The 18,516-nt window shown below is 42.9% G+C and overlaps 1 protein-coding gene across 1 annotated transcript in view; it reads right to left on the bottom strand.

Moving 5' to 3' along the window:
• Positions 1–18,516, bottom strand: part of LOC132867592 (contactin-associated protein-like 2) — a 274,602-nt gene that overhangs the window by 206,894 nt on the left and 49,192 nt on the right. The window contains exons 9-10 of the mRNA XM_060900577.1: positions 14,738–14,887; positions 1,182–1,344 (exon numbers count right to left, since the gene is read on the bottom strand). Of these exons, the coding sequence (XP_060756560.1) occupies positions 1,182–1,344; positions 14,738–14,887 (313 nt within the window). The remainder of the gene's footprint in view (positions 1–1,181; positions 1,345–14,737; positions 14,888–18,516) is intronic.

The raw sequence follows: 18,516 nt of genomic DNA, 5'->3' as shown, positions 1-18,516 counted from the left end.
GTCACTTCATGTCTTAAAGTAATGATGGATGTTATTTCTCTTTACTTAGTTGAGCGGTTCTTGACATAATATGGATTACTACAGTTGTGGAATAGGGCTGTTTAATGTGTTTTTTTCATTTACATGTTTGATGGTTTCAAATGCATTAAAAAGGCAAGAAATTAATCCACTAATTCACTTTTGACGAGGCACACCTGTTAAGTGAAAAGCATTCCAGGTGACTAGCTCATGAAGCTGGTTAAGATAAAGCCAGTAGTGTACAAAGTGTCATCAAGGTAAATGCTGGATACTTTGAAGAATCTAAAATATGAAACTTTTTTTTAAACATGTTTTTGTGTACCACATAATCCCATTCATGTTTCATATGTTATTTCATCATACTGATGTCTTCAGTATTGTATATATGTATTGTATTGTACAGTGTATGTAGAAAATACACAAAGTCAAACACACAAAACTACAAATGACTAGGTGTGTCCGAACTTTTGACAGGTATTGTATATACAGTATATCTTCACGCCATGAAATCATGTATCTCATTAGCATTCAACATGTGTGTTTCTTCTTCCAAAATAACACTGGTCATCAGTGGTGATTTACATCATTGATCATCTTTGTTTATCAGTGCGCTGAATTTATGCTACCCCTGTGCATGAGCGAGAAGGAACTGCAGCGCATAAATGGACATTGACAGAAAATGCATGGATAATCAATCACCATTAGCATAATGACAGAGAGCTGGTGCTCATATTCCTTAAATTGGATAAACCGTGTTGATGTGCTCCTGAGCAGGAGATGTGACAAGATGGTCAATTACTCCATATGTTCTCTTTAAATGTTGTGTTGAAGTCTTGTTCTGTAACCAAGGCCATTATTAAACCAAAAACTAATCATGTGTGTCTCTCTCTCATATATATGTTGCTAGAACTTGTAAGCTAAATCTATTATTGCAGATCCCCAAGCTTGGTCACCGAGGCTGGTCTTCAAAAGTCAAATTGTATTAAATAGTATTTTCTATTTGCTGTTGTGGTTACATCAAAACTGTCAGGCAGTGGCATTGGATTTAATACTGCTTCTTGAGTTTTGCATTTTCCACAGTGTTCTTTTTCATAGACTAGTATAGCCAGAACATACATTTTAAGGTGTAGCATGGAAGATGGAGGTTCATTTGGTGTTCAGACCTGTCTATGATGGTGCACATGTCCAAGCTGACATTCTCAAAAGCTCCCAGCATGCCGTGCTCCACTGTCACCAGGTCGACTAGCTGATCATCCACCTGGATGAGCTGCATGCAGCCCTGAAATGAACGCTGTGACGGAGATGCCTGGGTCTGCAGGAAATAACCTGTACATAGCCAGACAAGAAACAGGAAATGGAAACATTTCAATCTTATTGCAGATAATTTCAAACTTTTAAAATCATTCAATCTCTGACATAATTATAATTACCATTCAGAATGTGTGTTCTGTATTGCACTGTCTAAATGTTCACTGTTTGCTTTGTTCCTCCCTGGTTTTAGTGAGAAATGCCTTCTGCTATATTGTACACTAATATAAAACTTGTTAAGATGCTATAACCCATCCATTATCCATAACTGCTTATCCTGTGCAGGGTCGTGGGCAAGCTGGAGCCTATCCCAGCTGACTATGGGTGAGAGGCAGGGTATACCCTGGACAAGTTGCCAGATCATCGCAGGGCTGATACATAGAGACAAACAGCCATTCACAATCACATTCATGGTTAGTTTAGAGCCACCAATTAGCCTAGCCTGCATGTCTTTGGACTGTGGAGGAAACCGGAACATCCGGAGGAAACCCATGCAGACATGGGGAGAACATGCAAACTCCACACAGAAAGGTCCCCATTGGCCACTAGGCTTGAACTGTGAGGTGACAATGCTAACCACTACACCATTGTGCTGCCCAAGACGCTATAAGGCTATAATGGAATTCCTTTAGGAATTATTGAACCTTTAGGAGTGGTTTCAGCAATATTTATGACCATTTATTAATGATAAAATCTATCACCATACCACAAATCATAAAACCCAGTCAGACATCTGATAAAGTACCTCTGCTAAAAGTTCATACAGAGCAATTTCTTGAAAATGAAACCCAACTTGATGTCAGTTCTGATCTACAGGTCTTGGATTAATGTTTTTATTAAAGTAAATTGTTCCCTAATTCATTAGAGATATGTAGCCATGTGGACACTGTGTACTGATGATATGAAGAAGAATATGAAGAAGTGAAGTGTGAACGAACCTCTAAACCCGACAAGCTGCTCAAGCTTGAATAAAACATGAAAACAAATCTTTAACAAGCCTTCTGAGACTCTCTCAACATCCTCCCAAATATTAAGGAGAAACTACCATTTAGTTTCACTTATGTAAGAAATAAGAGTTGGTAGGGACAGCAGCAAGGTTCTGAAAGTTATCTGGACCATCTGCTGTCTGTCTGACACTTTTTTGATTGTTTGTCTGAGCAGGGGGAAGTAAAGAGACAGCACAGTGACTAAAAGAAGTTCCTAATAGTGTGAGCTTGACAAGAAAAGGAAGAGAAATATAGAAGAAGCTCACATCTGGTGAGGAACACAAGAAGGAGAGGACTAGGAGAGGAATAGCATCTGCCAAGATGAACATCTATGTGAAAAAAGTACAAGGAGTATTCAGGAAATAAATAAAGACAGGCCATATTTGGATAACTAGTTTCATTCAGCCTGACTTTGTCACAATCTGGTAATTTTATAGCATTAAGGAAGAGGAGGACAAGGACCAATTTATAACTCTTACAGCAATAGCAAGTATGTCTTGATGGCAGTGTTTCTGAGACCCATGGGTGCTTAAAGGGAGCTAGAGAGTAATGGTGGTTAAGTTAATGAATACTCATGTTCTCAATGTATAATTCATGACCAGCAGAATGACCAAAATCAGGTTTCTGGGACGTACAACGTTGTTAAACCTTTATCCTCATCAATAACACCAGCACAGAGGGTTTTCTTTTCTTTTCTTAAATATATTTCCCTGTGTCATAACAATCTGTAGTGTTCTTTCTTCCTGCTGAGCTCCATAAGCTCCTACCAGCCTTCAGCAGAAGCACATTGTTTCTTTACCTTCATTTAAAACAACATGACCTATGAACAAACTACTGAGAACTGAAAAGAGGAGCTTTTTTCATCGCTAAAGAAACAACTGTAATGTGTGATGAGTCAAATTCAGTTCGTAATTTTGTTGTACATTTGAGCACTCCTAGAGAATGAAGATGAAAAGGTGGCTATTTAATAAAGACATAATAAATAAATTAATTCATAATAAGGGGAAAAAGATTTTAAGCAGAAAATGTTCAACTGTAGTATATGCAGTATTTCCACTAGATGGTAATATTCATAAATCTGATTAAAGTAAAAAGAAAAAAAAAGACTGTCCAGTTTTAATGAGTCTGTGTCCACTGTAGCCTCAGATTCCTGTTCTGATGTGGTCTTCTGCTTTTGTAGCTCATCTGCCTAAAGTATGACATCCAATATTGTGTTTTCTGAAACGCTTTTTTGCTCACAGTGGTTGCAAATAGTGATTGAGTTACTAAAGCCTTCCTGTCAGCTCGAATTAGTCTTCCTGTACATGCCTGATTTTGTGCACATTGCTACTGCAACATGATGGGCTGATCGGATAATTGCATGGATATGCAGGCAGAATATACATGTGCTTAGTCTCACATCTCTCTTGTCTTTGTGCTCCATCAACATTTCTTTTTTTCAGCATCTTTTTACCATCTGCCAACTTTGTTAGAGGAGGTTATGTTTTCGTCTCCATTTGTTTGCCTGTTCCAATGTAACTCAAAAAGTATTAAATGAATTTTGATTAAATTTGGAAGAAAGGTGGGCCATGGGTCAAGGAGCAATTGATTAGATCTTGATGCAAATCCGGATATGTATGCAGATCCAGGAGTTTCTTTGCCTTTCCCAACATAACTCAAAAAGTAGTGAATGAATGTTGATTAAATTTGGTGTACAGCTTGAGTATTATCCTAGATTTAAGTGATTTGATTTTGATGTTGATAATAAATGGCTTGGTGGAGGTAGGCACTCTACCGAGTGCCCTTCTAGTTTCAGATTTGGAGTCAATTACTGAATCACACTAAAGACATGTGAGAAGCAAGCTGATGCATGCTGTACAGTGGATTGGACAGAGTCTACTCTCTTTTACTCTGGCCCATGTCTCTGAATTTATATCCTAACCTCATGCTGGTGAAAGTGACACACTTGAGGTCTCCATATTTATCTGCAGCCTGAGAGTGTAGTGTAGTTATGTGCAATATATTTTTTTTATCCCAAAGTACTACATGTATCTATTTAGTACTGTATATACAGCATGGTATGTTGAGCAAATAAGAGCTTCTGTTTATTAAGTACATTCAGAACAATTTCCCACAGAAATTCAAGCATGATTTATTTATTCGGGAATAGGCAACCGTAATACATTTACCTACAAAGTTGTGATAAGTGATTTTATTTTGTCTAAAGAAAACAAATTTTAGTTCACCTCTAGTGTCGGGGAAAAGCTCTTTCCACTCTCAGAAAAGGAAAAATCGGTTGTAAACAAATTAGAGAGAGTCATATATACAGGCCCTCAGGTGAAATAATAGCGATGGATGGAGGAACATTGATTGATAATTATGACTGGCTGATCTGTCAGGAGTGCATGTACTGATAGAAAAGCTTCTACCCTTTTTTCCAGGCTGGTGTCTATAAATCTGCCCTCAGAGAGACTGTAGCTCTCATTTAGGCTTTCTGAAAATGATTCATTCTGATGAAGTTCAGCTATTCTGTCATTTAGTCATTAACTAGGAGTTCTGCAGAAGGTGGAAGACACTGAGGGAATGCAAAACAAAATGCAAGTTAAGATGGCTGCAGAATTCACAAAAATATTCCTAAATTGCAGTTTAAAAGCAGTAGACCACAGATGCCCCTTTTCCACCAAAGCAGTTCCAGGGCTGGTTCGGGGCCAGTGCTTAGTTTGGAACTGGGTTTTCTGTTTCCACTGATAAAGAACCGGCTCTGGGGCCAGAAAAAACAGTTCCAGGCTACCACCAACTCTCTGCTGGGCCAGAGGAAAGAACCGCTTATGTCAGCTGTACAAACGCAAAGTCATCCATTATTATTATTATTGTTGTTGTTGCTGCTGCTGCTTCTTCCGTGTTGTTTTTGCTTCAATATTCGCGCCAAGGTTTATGCAAACGTAGCGACGTAACTGATGTATACAACAACGTAACTGACGTATACAGCGACGTAATGACGTGGCTTCCCTTAGCACCGCGAGCTATGGAAAAGCAAACTGGTTCTCAGCTGGCTCGCAAGTTGAACAAGTTGTGAACCAGCACCAGCATTGGCCCTGAACCAGCCCTGGAACTGATTTGGTGGAAAAGGGGTAGGATTGAGACTTTGAATCCCAATGAGCCCAGTCATATGCGACCAGGAGTCCAAGACAGTAAAATTGGCCATGCAGTATGGCTGGGGGAGATGGCATAATCCATCCCGTCATTCACAGCAACATTCGATAGTTGAGGGAATCTGTGAGCTCATGTATGTAGGAGGCGGATAGCACTTTTTATACTGCCCCATGATGCAGCAGTTTTTGAAGTTGTATTTGGCTGACTTCATGTGTGTGACAGCCTCAGGGCCTCGAGAGGAACCAAACTCAAAAGGGAACCCATCCTCATTTGGGCAACAACAGACAACATGACTAAGACTTTTGCACTATAAAGCTTTATAAAGCTCCAAACAAGACTTTAAACAAACCAAGTATTTAAACCTGGTTTTGGAAGACGGAGAAAAAAAAAAAAACCACACACACACACACACACACACACAAAACCATCCATGGTTTGCCCTTTAATATAGGGCAATTCCATGTAAATGTCAACCTCACCATGCAAAAATAAAGCAACATGTAATACATCAAAACCACTCCCAGAGATCTCACCTAGGCCTGTATTTTACAGATGTGAATAAGTTGAACCAATTTGTAACCAACCTAATATGTCACTGTCAGTCTTTCTTTCTTATAATGTAAACCCCAAGCTAAAATCAACTTTGATCATGTACAATTCTATATTATTGCCACAAGCCACAGAAATGTATGCTAAAATCCACAAAACAGCAAAACAATAGCCATCCTAAATATTATTTAAGAACTTTGATAGTTTTAGCTGATATTTAGAGAGTTTTTCAAAGGGTTATGGTGGTTAAATTGCTGATTTTCTAAACATATGCCATGTCTATTTCAGACGCGTCACATCCATAACGGAATTTCGTCACATCCATAACGCTGACTTTTCCTTCCGAAACTCTGCATGAAATACAAAATATTTTAAACAAAGATTTTTTAATATTCACCTTGGACCCCTCTATCAAATGGATATCTCCATTTCGACATTAGGTTTACGATTTCACAGAGTTTGATAAAAATGTACAGTCACCCAAGAAAAGTGGTACTTTTTCTGTCACATCCATAACGCATCTTTTATTGGCGTTTTCTGGCATGCCCTAGATGTACTATGGGAATTGTTCTTGTTCTATCACTTCTCCAGTATGGTACAGCCTTAAAATATGCAACACCTGTTTAAATACTGGGAGACAATAAAACATGCACTGGGTCATTTTTTGCCATTTTGAGTTCAAGTGTCACGTCCATAACGCTGGAATTGCCCATACCGAAAAGAATATTTAAATCAACCACACTTTTCATTTTGGATTTTTTTTCATTGATCTTCCTTCAAAGTGCATACATATGAGCACGTTTTGCATGTTTTTGCATACACAGAGCTCAAATTGTGAGCTAAGGCACTGTTTTCGTTATGGGTGATGGAGGTGAAGTTTGGATCCAGAAGCAGAAAAACGCACAACAGACAGTAATCCAATAAATAACATGATTTAATCCGGGGGAGGGCATGGCAAAAAGGTAAGCAAAACAGGACAAAAACACAAATGGCAAAAATAGTCCGGGTAAAAAGAAACAAAAGAACAAGACAGGTAAGGACAAAAACACTAAAGCAAAAAACCATGAACAAGAAAAAACCCTTGGTGCAAAAACATGAACTAGAAAAATAGCTAGAGGGAAAAAAACATGAAAAGCATGAACGACACAGAAACAACTAGAGAAAACAAACGAGACGTTCTGGCAAAGTCAGAGTCTGAGAACGGCCTTTAAATAAGCAGTGGTGAAAACCAGGAAGTGAATTCAGGTGAAATGGAATTCCAGTCCCGGATCGGCGCTGGCGGGGGAGATCCGTAATCTCCAGAGTGGATGCCTGGGGCAGAGCATGACAGTACCCCCCATCAACGAGCGCCTCCAGGCGCTTTAGAAAGATTGTCGGGGTGTTGCCGGTGGAAGTCGGAGATGAGGGTTGGGTCCAAGATGAACCTGGCGGGGACCCAACTTCTCTTCTCAGGACTGTAACCTTCCCAGTCCACCAGGTACTGGAGTCCTCTGCTTCACCACCGCACCTTCAGTAGCTTTTTTACTGTGTAGGCTTTGCTGCAATCAATGAGCCTGGGAGGAGGAGGGGGTTTGGAGGGTGGGGACAAAGAGCTAGAGACCAGAGGTTTAAGCTGTGACACGTGGAATGTGGGGTGGATGCGTCGCATGGTGAGTGGTAGTGCCAGTCTGACAGAACATGGATTGATTACCTTGCTGATGAGGAAAGGTCCTAGGTACCTGGGAGCCAGCTTGCGGGAGACAGTTCTGAGTGGCAGGTGGCATGTGGAGAGCATGACTCGTTGCCCCACCCGGTAGGTGGGCACCTTAGAGCGGCATTTGTCAGCCTGCCTTTTGGATGCTAGGGGGGAGCGAATGAGTCTTCTCTGGGCCATTGCCCACATCCTCCTGCAGCGGTGTATGAAGATCTGGGATGAGGGTACGGCGACCTCCTCCTCTTGGTTGGGGAAGAGTGGTGGTGGTTGGTAACCTAGGGAGCATTGGAAGGGTGAGAGACCTGTGGCAGATGAAGGAAGAGTGTTATGAGCATATTCGACCCAAGGTAAGTACTTACTCCAAGAACTGGCATCCCTGGACGCCATACATCCGAGTTCCACCTCCAAATCTTGATTTGCCCATTCCGCCTGGCTGTTGGTTTGGGGGTGGAAACCTGAGGAGAGACTACAGGAGGCCCCAACAAGTTTGCAGAAAGCCCTCCAGAACTGTGCAGTGAACTGAGGACCCCAGTCGGAGACGATGTCAGTGGGGAGTCCGTGTACGTGGAAAATGTGGAGGATGAGTAATTTGGCAGTTTCTTTAGCTGTGGGAAGTTTGGGCAGAGGGATGAAATGGACTGACTTGGAGAAACGGTCGATAACTGTTAGGATGCATGTGTTGCCGCCTGAGTTGGAGAGTTTTGTGACGAAGTCCAGGGCGATGTGAGACCAGGGTCGATGAGGAATTGAGAAGGGTCTTAGCAGGCCAGCAGGGCATACATGTCAACCTTTGGTCAATCAAACCTGTATAACCAACCTCCAAAATCCGTATTTCCCTTATAAAATCCTTATAAGATGCAAATTAAAATAATTTACCTAAACTTTGAATGATAATTAACAATGATATATCCAAGTTACTTTTTATTCAATATTAATAACAATAAACCTTCAGAATGAATACAAAGCTCCAATGTTTGACAAAAACACAAAGTGTCACTCTAATGTTCTGAATTGTACTCCATGACAGCTTTTTTTGCAGTCTGCACCAATACCTCACTAGGCTGCATGTCACAGCAAGTGTCTGTGTTGATCTTGCCGGAGTGCCCATTCAGAATCTTTTCAGTCGCTAGTGAAAGTCGCTCAGGTGGAAATACGCTTTTCAAACAAAATGTTACTTCCCGGTTGGCGGGATTCTCGCAATGCGGTGTGCGCATGATCAAAAGTGGAACGAAGTCTCACTACCACAAGATAACGCGCGATTTCATAAGACTCTTTACTGGCTGTCTGTGGTGTACAGTACATTTGTAAATGTTATGCGCTCTTTTATCATCGTGGGAATTGATTATAGCTCTAAATAAATATTGAAGTTTTTTTAAAGAATCCATATAACTTTATTTGTATGCCCGTATACTATGTTTATTGAATCAAATCTGTATAAAATACGGACATTCCGTATAGGTTGACATGTATGGCAGGGGGTCGATTGGCTGTCTCGTTCCGGGCACATGTGTTGCAGGCTGCCACAAACTCCTGGACGTCTTCCTTAATGGATGGCCACCAGAAGCGCTGTTGGATGAATGCTAGGGTTTGAGCAGCTCCCGGGTGACAAGCCAACTTGGAGCCATGACCCCACTGCAGCATCTGGGTTCGCATAGAACAGGAAACAAACAGATGGTTAAGTGGCATGTTGCTTGAGTTACCTTCTCCGGGGTCCTGTTCCAGGGCCTTCTGCACTAATGTCTCTACCTCAAGTAGGGTGGTTCCCACCAGACAGCATGGAGGGAGGATGGTTTCAGGTGTCCTAGACTCCTCCTGGCGGGAAGAGAATATCCTGGACAGGGCGTCGGGTTTGCTGTTCTTGGAGCCTGGGCGGTAGGAGAGCGTGAAATGGAAGCGGGAGAAGAAGAAGAGAGACCATCGGGCTTGTCATTAATTGAGATGTTTGGCAGACTTGAGGTATTCTAAATTCTTGTGGTCAGTCCAGACAAGGAAGAGGAGATCCGACCCCTCGAGCCAGTGCCTCAACTCCTCCAAGGCAAGCTTGACGGCCAACAGCTCTCTGTCGCCGATGTCGTAGTTTTGCTCAGCAGGGGTCAGCCAGTGAGAGAAGAAGGAGCAGGGGTGGACCTTATCATCACTGGCTCTCTGGGAGAGGATGGCTCTGACCCCTGACTCGGAAGTGTCGACCTCCACAATGAACTGTTGGGTTGGATCGGGTATGGTAAGAATGGGTGCTGTGGTGAACTTGCGCTTGAGCATGGAGAAGGCTTTCTCTGCTTCCTCCCCCCACTTGAACAGGGTCCTGATTGAGGTCAACACCGTGAGAGGTCCAGCCACCATCCTGAAGTCGCAGATGAAGCGCCTGTAGAAACTGACGAACCCCAGGAAATGCTGGAGCTCTCGTCGCGAGGATGGGGTGGGCCAATCAGCGACTGCCTCAAGCTTGAGGGGATCCATCCTTCTGGATGAGCATCTCAACCGCTAGAATAGCGGCTCCCACCAGGCAGTGTGGAGGAAGGATGGTCTCGGGCGGCTTAGACTCCTCTTGGTGGGAAGAAAACATCCTGGACAGGGTGTCGGGTTTGCCGTTCTTGGAGCCTGGGCAGTAGGAGAGCATGAAGTTGAACCGGGAGAAGAAGAGTGTTAGGGTTTTGCTGGGATTCGAACCTGGTTCACTGGTGTGATAATCCAGCAAACCCCCACTAGGCCACCAGGGGGATGACTCAAATGCAGAGGCGTGAGGCGGAAGTAGAAAAAGTATCAAAAGGTTTATTTACAATATATACAGTCCAAAAGAAATAATCCAAAATGCTCAGAAGATGAAGGGAAAAATAAGAAATATCCAAAGTACAAAAAGTCAAAACAATGCTTCCCTCCTGTTGGACAGAGCTTCCTGGCTGCATCTTTACTGATGTCTGCTTGATCGAAGACCCGAAGCATCTCCTCCATAAATAGCTTGAAGAACACTCGGGTCCCTGTCTTTGCCAGATGGCCGTTGCCCAAGCTCGTGCCTTACCAGCTAACAAGGTTATCACAAAGGCAATCTTGCGGCGATCCATAGTGTAGGTGGTAGGCTGGAGCTCAAAGGTGAGTTGGCACTGGGTAAGGAACTCCCGGCACTCACCGTGCTTGCCATCATACCTCTGTGGTGCAGGAAGGCTGGGTTCGCGAGGTGAAGGAGACAGCGTGGCGGGAGGCACTGGAGTGGGAGCAGGAGCCGGATCAGGATGAGGAGATGCAGGCAGAGGTGTCAGCTGTGCCAGGGTTTTCCCAATTTGCTGAAGCAGTACCTCATGGCGAGCAAGGGCCTCATGTTGGCTGGTGAGCGTTCGTCCACGCTGGTGAGCGTGTCAAAGCTGCCATAATTCCCTGAAGGTTGGCCGGGTAGACAGTTGAAGCAGCCTCTGCTGAGTCGGTCATGACGGAGTCTTTCTGTTAGGGTTTTGCTGGGATTCGAACCTGGTTCGCTGGTGTGATAATCCAGCAAACCCCCACTAGGCCACCAGGGGGATGACTCAAATGCAGAGGCGTGAGGCGGAAGTAGAAAAAGTATCAAAAGGTTTATTTACAATATATACAGTCCAAAAGAAATAATCCAAAATGCTCAGAAGATGAAGGGAAAAATAAAAAATATCCAAAGTACAAAAAGTCAAAACAAAAGCCAAAAAACCAGAAAAGAAAAGGCAAAAATACCAACGCTCAGAAGATCCAAAAAACAGTAAATACTAGGTCCAAAAAAGTCCAAAAAGGAAAGCAAAGTGCAAAACCAAAAAGACAAAGGCAAGGAGCATGGTACAGAGGAAACTGGAGCTAAACATAACAGCACAAAGACTCCGTGACAAGAGGACTGAACTCAGGGGTATAAATACACAAACTAATTAAGGACAGGGCAGGGCAGGAAACAGGCAATAAGACAAAAACAAAACACAGAACACAGTGGTGACCTCTAGAGGCCAAAACAAACATGACCAGAAAAGGAAATAACAGCGGCCTCTAGAGGCCAAAACAGTCCCAGTCCTAACAAAGAGAGACCAACGGGCTTGACAGGAATTAAGGCGTTTGGCGGACTTGAGATACTCCAGATTCTTATGGTCGGTCCAGACTAGGAAGGGGAGCTCTGACCCCTCGAGCCAGTGCCTCCACTCCTCCAAGGCTAGTTTAACAGCCAGTAGTTCTCAGTCGCTGATGTCTTATTTCCGTTCGGCTGGGGATAGCCAGTGGGAGAAGAAGGAGCATGGGTGGACCTTGTCATCACTGGACCTCTGGGATAGTATAGCTCTGACCCCTGACTCAGAAGCGTCGACCTCGACAATAAACTGCTTGGTAGGATCGGGTATGGTGAGAATGGGTGCTGTGGTGAACCTGTGCTTGAGCATGGAAAAGGCTTTCTCTGCTTCCTCTCCCCACTTGAATTGGGACTTGGTCGAGGTCAGGGCTGAGAGAGGTCCGGCCACCGTGTTGAAGTTGTGAATGGAGCACCTGTAGAAGTTGGCGAATCCTAGGAAGCACTGGAGCTCTCATCTCAAAGATGGGGTGGGCCAATCGGCAACTGCCTCAAGCTTGAGGGAATCCATCTGGATCCTCGCTGGGGAGATGATGAATCCCAGAAACAAGACAGAGCTCCAGTGAAATCCCAGCTGCCAAAGATTCGGAGATGTATTTCTCCATGGCTTGTCTTTCAACAGGAGAGAGAGAGAGTAGAGTCGTCCCTTGGGTGGCGCTGTCCCGGGTAGGAGGTCGATTCCACGGTCATAGGGTCTGTGAGGAGGGAAAGACACTGCTCGGGTCTTGCTGAAGAGGAGTTTAAGGTCCAGATATTCCGGAGGCATGTGAGAGAGGTCGGGGAACTCACTGGCTGAAGACTGCAGTGGTTTGGCGGGAGGCAGAGCGGAGTTCAGACAGGAAGTTAGGCAGGACTGGCTCCAGCCTAGGACGGTGTTGTCAGCCCAGTTTAGGTGGGGATTGTGCTGCATTAACCATGGTAATCCTAGGATGATGGGTATGTGGGGGTCATTCATGACATGAAGCTGGATGGTTTCTGAGTGGTTATCAGAAATCCTCAGGGTGAGCAGGGTGGTGAGGTGGGTGATGGTGGTCAAGCCAGTGCCATTGAATGTCAGGACAGTGAGGGGGATGTCGAGAGCGAGTAGCGGGATTCCCAGACGCTTGGCGGTGGCGGAGCAGATCAGGTTCCTGTCTGCCCCTGAGTCGACGAGGGCCTTGAGGTGGTGATTCTGGTCGTCCTGGATAATGATTACAGGGAGTAACAGATTATTAGCGGAGAACTGGTTCCAAGCATTGCCCACCAGGGCCCCTCGATTCAACTGGTGGGGTTGTCCTTTTAGCGGGCAGGCTCAGCAGATGTGTCCCAGCTGACTGAAGTAGAAGCAGGCCCCCGTGCTCCACCGGCGATGTCATTCCTCTACTGACACTCGAACCCGGTCTACCTGCATGGGTTCGACGGACGTGGCAGGAAGTGAAGCTGGGGCGGTTCTTCTCTCTCCTCCATTGCTGGACCCAGGCGTCAATGCGGTTGGTGAGGTCCATGAGGCTGGAGAGGTTCGACGGCAGTTCCCACGATACCAATTTGTCCTTAATGGCATTGGACAGGCCATGCAGGAACGCGCCGATCTGGGCGCTCTCGTTCCAACCGCACAATGCTGCCAACGTCCGGAACTCGATGGCGTAGTCCGAGGTAGACCGGGACCCCTGCCGCAGCTCCATGAGCCCTCTAGCCGCCTCCCGGCCAGACAGAGAGCAGTCAAAAGTTCGCCTCATCTCCTCGAAGAAATCCTTGAAACTGGAACAAAAGGGTGCATCCGTGTCCCAGACCACTGTTCCCCACTCTCTGGCCTTGCCGGTGAGGAGCGTAATGGCATATGCTACCCGGGAGCATTCTGTGGGGAAGGCCAGAGGTTTCAGCTCTAAGATCAAGGAGCATTGAGACAGAAACGATCTGCAAGTACCTGGTTCTCCATCGTAGGGCTGAGGTGCTGGAAGTCTTGGTTTGCGGAGAAAGGCGGTGGCAGGAGATGAAGTAGGAGGCGGCTGGGCAGAGGTAGGCATGGCTTGAAAGTGCTGAATCTGCATGGTGAGGAGGTTAAGTGAGTCGGACAGGGTGACAAGGTTCTGGGTAATTTGCTGTAGGTCTTGTTGGTGGGTCCCAAGGAAAACCCATCTTGTTGCTGGACGGCCATTCTCAGATGGGTGAGTTCTGCTGGATCCATGTTGGCCAGAACGTACTGTTATGGGTGATGGAGGTGAAGTTTGGATCCAGAAGCAAAAAAATGCACAACAGACAGTAAACCAATAAATAAGGTGATTTAATCCAGGGGGAAAAAAGGGTGTAGCAAAAAGGTAAGCAAAACAGGACAAAAACACAAATGGCAAAAATAGTCCAGGTAAAAAGAGACAAAAGAACCTGACAAAAACACGAGACAGGTAAGGACAAAAACACTAAAGCAAAAAACCATGAACAAGAAAAAACCCTTGGTGCAAAAACGAACTAGAAAAATAGCTAGAAGGGGGAATAATACCATGAAAAGCATGAACGGCACAGAAATGGCTAGAGAAAACAAACGAGCCATTCTGGCAAAGTCAGAGTCTGAGAATTGCCTTTAATAAGCAGTGGTGAAAACCAGGAAGTGAATTCAGGCGAAATGGAATTCCAGTCCCAGATCTGGATCGGCTCTGGTGGGGGAGATCCGTAATCTCCGGAGTGGATGTCCGGGGCAGTGCATGACAGTTTTGTACATAATGCAAGATTTTTCAGGCACATCGCAGGCTATTTATGCCTGAAAATGACCACAAACATCTTAGTACACCTAGCTCTGATGTGTTATTTGGTAATGGAATGTTAACTTCACTTTCCTAACTGACTATGCTCTTATTTCTAATATTTTGTTCATTGTGATTGGACACAGGTATGGGGTAAGCATGGTTGAACCTAATAGTACAAGCATTCTGATAAGACTTTGAATACTCGCTAAGACAAAGTGGGACAAGGAAGTGACTTAGACCATTATTGCTGTATTTGTGTAGTTGTACTCACCTCCAAAGTGGTATGTTCCTCCAGTTGTGATCTGAATGGGTGTGTTGGTTCTCACAGCTGAAGCCTCGTCTCCGTCGATGGTCAGCATAGCAAAGTTTTCTTTGGCCAAGAAACGAACATCATGCCATTGTCCATCATTCAGCCCTGAACCTGTGATAAGAATAAGAACAGTGAAGGAGATATGATTAACTTATGCTCTATCAGCTGATTACTTGATGCATCCATTTTCATACCACATAAATGCAATATGTGATAACACCTGATCAGAGGTGGAAAAACCCGGGTGCAGAAAGTAAAAACCCTGCCACATTTTTGCTCCAGCCAATTCAATGAACCAGCTGATCCTAATTACCACATCCCCTAAGCCAGGTTGATGAGCTAATTGGTGAAATCACCTGTGTTGAGAACACAGGCAGAAGGAAAACCAAAGCAGGACTTTTACTTTGTCAATCCAGTTTTTCCACCTCTGCACCTGATGCACTAGACAGATTTTGGCCACATATACACTGTGCAAAAGTCTTAGGCACCCTATTTTTTTTTCATACAAACTTTATAGATTTCTATCTTATGACTTCTACATTATCAAGTCAGTAAAAAACATTTCAGAGTCCAAACGTTCGTTTTCCAGTACAAAATTAAATTTTACAGAAAAAAAAGTTTGTATCTGAGCAGCATATTACATAAGACGTAGTTTTCAAATTAAAAAAAGAAACCATAATGAAGGCTACTGGGTTTTTCTGCAAAATGAAGAAGCAAGTGTGACAGTCAAAGTGTCCAGAAGAACTGTGGCTGGTTCTGTAAGATGCTCAGTAAAACCTACAGCTCATTTCCTTATCAAACTGCACTCATTATACTGGAGACTACTATTTATTTATTTATTTTAAGCAAAGGGTCGCATCATGCCAAATATTGACTTTGTTTCATTTATTATGGCTTACTGCTATTTATAGTATTTTTTTTAATGTTGAAACATTTCATTTCATTATTTTTAAGCCATTTTTGGTCTACAGCATTTCTTTACATGTGCCTAAGAGTACTGTATGTTGCTCTTGTCATTATATACCTGGAAATGTCTCCAGAACCATACAGGTCTAGTAGCTATGTACAGTATAAGCACATTTTCTTACAAACTACTTAAAATAATTGTGACTAATACAGTTTACTTTCATAGTGTTAAAAAGTATGATTCTTTTAGTGTTTTTATCTTCCTTTCATTATCATTTCAGTGCACTGAGACCTTCCTGCCATCCTACGTGTACGTAAAGCCTGAGTTGATCTACAATTGCTGTTTTCAAGCTTCTTCTTCTTCCCGGTTTTTAATCTGGAGTTCTCAGTCAAATGTGTAGTGTTACAACCTTTGCCCATTCTTCTTGGTAAGATTGTACTAAACTCAATTTTCAGGTCTCACAAAAGATTCTCAATCAGATTGAGGTTCTGGGCTTTGACTCCAGGTTTGGTTTTGAACCACTTTAGTGTTGTTTTGGCAGTATGCTTCTGTTAGAAAAGAAAACATCTGCACTCGGCTCAAGTCTGTAACCTGGAACAGGTTTTCTTTTCAGACTGTCTTGCATTTGGCTTTATCCATTTTTTCCTCAGTCCTGACCAGTTTCACAGTCCCTGCTTAAGGAAAGTGTCTGCTCAGCATGATGCTACCACTACCATGCTTCACTGTAGGGATAATCATTCTCAGGGTGATGAGCAGTGCTGGGTTTCCATCAAATGCAGGGTTTTGAGCTATTTGATTTTGGTCTTATCAGACCAGTAAGAGTTAATATAAGCATAAAAAATATCCCGATATTCTTGTTAAAAAAGTAAATATATAAATAAGTAAACAGTTTTCCCCAACAGAGGTCTAGACACATCCAATTCTCTTGATAGACATTACCTCATCTGGGATGGAGTCCACCAGGGGGTGAGGTACTGTTTTCAGTGGGGTTTCTTTGTTCGTTTCTTTGTTTTTTTTTTTTTTTTAGCAACATTATGGGAAAACGGCTGGACCAATCTTCATGAAACTTTCAGAATAGATAGGCATTGTTCTCAAATAGAACCTACAACATTTTGAGGGTCATTGGGTCAAGGTCACCAAAAAGGTAAACATCTTTTTTTCCTCGTGATATCTTCCTTTATATTCATCATATTTACTTCAAACCAATTCCAAAATGTTCATCTTTCAATTCTGCTTCGATTGATATACTACATGATGGGGTATCTCATAGTTTTCTTTGTGGTTGGGGGTCAAATGTTGGGGGGGGGGGGTCAAGGCCATTGCTAAAATTTGCATATTTTCCATTATAACTCAAAAACAGTTAGAGATAGAGAGATGTTTACCATTATCAACATATAGGAAGTCATATATGGGCTTTCATTTGGCACTACAACTTTTGACCTTGTTTATTTGTCTGTCTGTTTGTGTGTCTGTCTGTTAACAATCTAGCCTCTAGACGGTTGCACTGATTGACTTCAAATTTTCAGGGTAGGTGGACAATGGTCCATAGATTACCTGATTAAATTTTGGGGTAATCGGGTCAAGGTGAAGGTCACCAGAAAGGTCAACCTTTCGGTCAAAATAACATATTTTCCATTATAATTCAAAAACGGCTGCCGATAGACAAATGTTTACTATTATGAGCATATAGGAATTCCCATATGGCCTTTCATTTGGCACCATGACCTTGACCTTGAAAAGCCAAACTCAAGGTCACGGATTTTCAGAGGGGTATAACTTGAAAACGGTTGATGGTAGACAGATGTTTACCATTATCAACTTATAGGAAGTGCCATATGGGCTTTCAGTTGGCACCATGACCTTTGATCTTGAATGACTTTGAATGACTTTGAAATGTCTAACTCAAGGTCATGGATTTTCATAGGACTATAACCTGACAGCTGATGATTGAGAAATATTACCATTATAAACATATAGGTATAAAATAAGTGCTGCCGGGCGAGTTTTGTTTTGCCTGGCAACAGTTGTTATTATTAGAGAGCGACTAATGCTAAAAACTCAAACTGTATGCAATTAGATGTTCTTATAATCACATATATTGTATCCCAAGCTGCATTTTTATTTGCCGTGATGCACAGTCACATGAAATAAAACTGCTTTATTTTGTAGACAAATCTAACACACCTGAAACACATTCAATATGTTTATATCGAAATATTTGTCATGTGCTTAGCAGTGTCAGAGCTTTTCAAAGGTTCATTGCTAGCACAGTTATAATAGCATTTACTAGGACAAAAAGAATTTTCAGCAATCTCAAACAGAGGTGATAATGGTCAGCTTTTGCTGTTATCTCTTACAGTGGTGCTTGAAAGTTTGTGAACCCTTTAGAATTTTCTATATTTCTGCATAAATATGACCTAAAATATCATCAGATTTTCACACGAGTCCTAAAAGTAGATAAAGAGAACCCAGTTAAACAAATGAGACAAAAACATTATACTTGTTCATTTATTTATTGAGGAAAATGATCCAATATTACATATCTGTGAGTAGCAAAAGTATGTGAACCTTTGCTTTCAGTATCTGGTATGACCCTCTTGTGCAGCAATAACTGTAAATAAACATTTCCGGTAACTGTTGATCAGTCCTGCACACTGGTTTGGAGGAATTTTAGCCCATTCCTCATACAGAACAGCTTCAACTCTGGGATGTTGGTGGGTTTCCTCACATGAACTGCTCGCTTCAGGTCCTTCCACTACATTTTGATTGGATTAAGGTCAGGACTTTGACTTGGCCATTCCAAAACATTAACTTTATTCTTCTTTAACCATTC

The sequence above is a fragment of the Neoarius graeffei genome, chromosome 19 (assembly GCF_027579695.1).
Source record: "Neoarius graeffei isolate fNeoGra1 chromosome 19, fNeoGra1.pri, whole genome shotgun sequence".
Classification (NCBI taxonomy): domain Eukaryota; kingdom Metazoa; phylum Chordata; class Actinopteri; order Siluriformes; family Ariidae; genus Neoarius; species Neoarius graeffei.
This window is presented reverse-complemented; position numbering and strand designations above follow the sequence as displayed.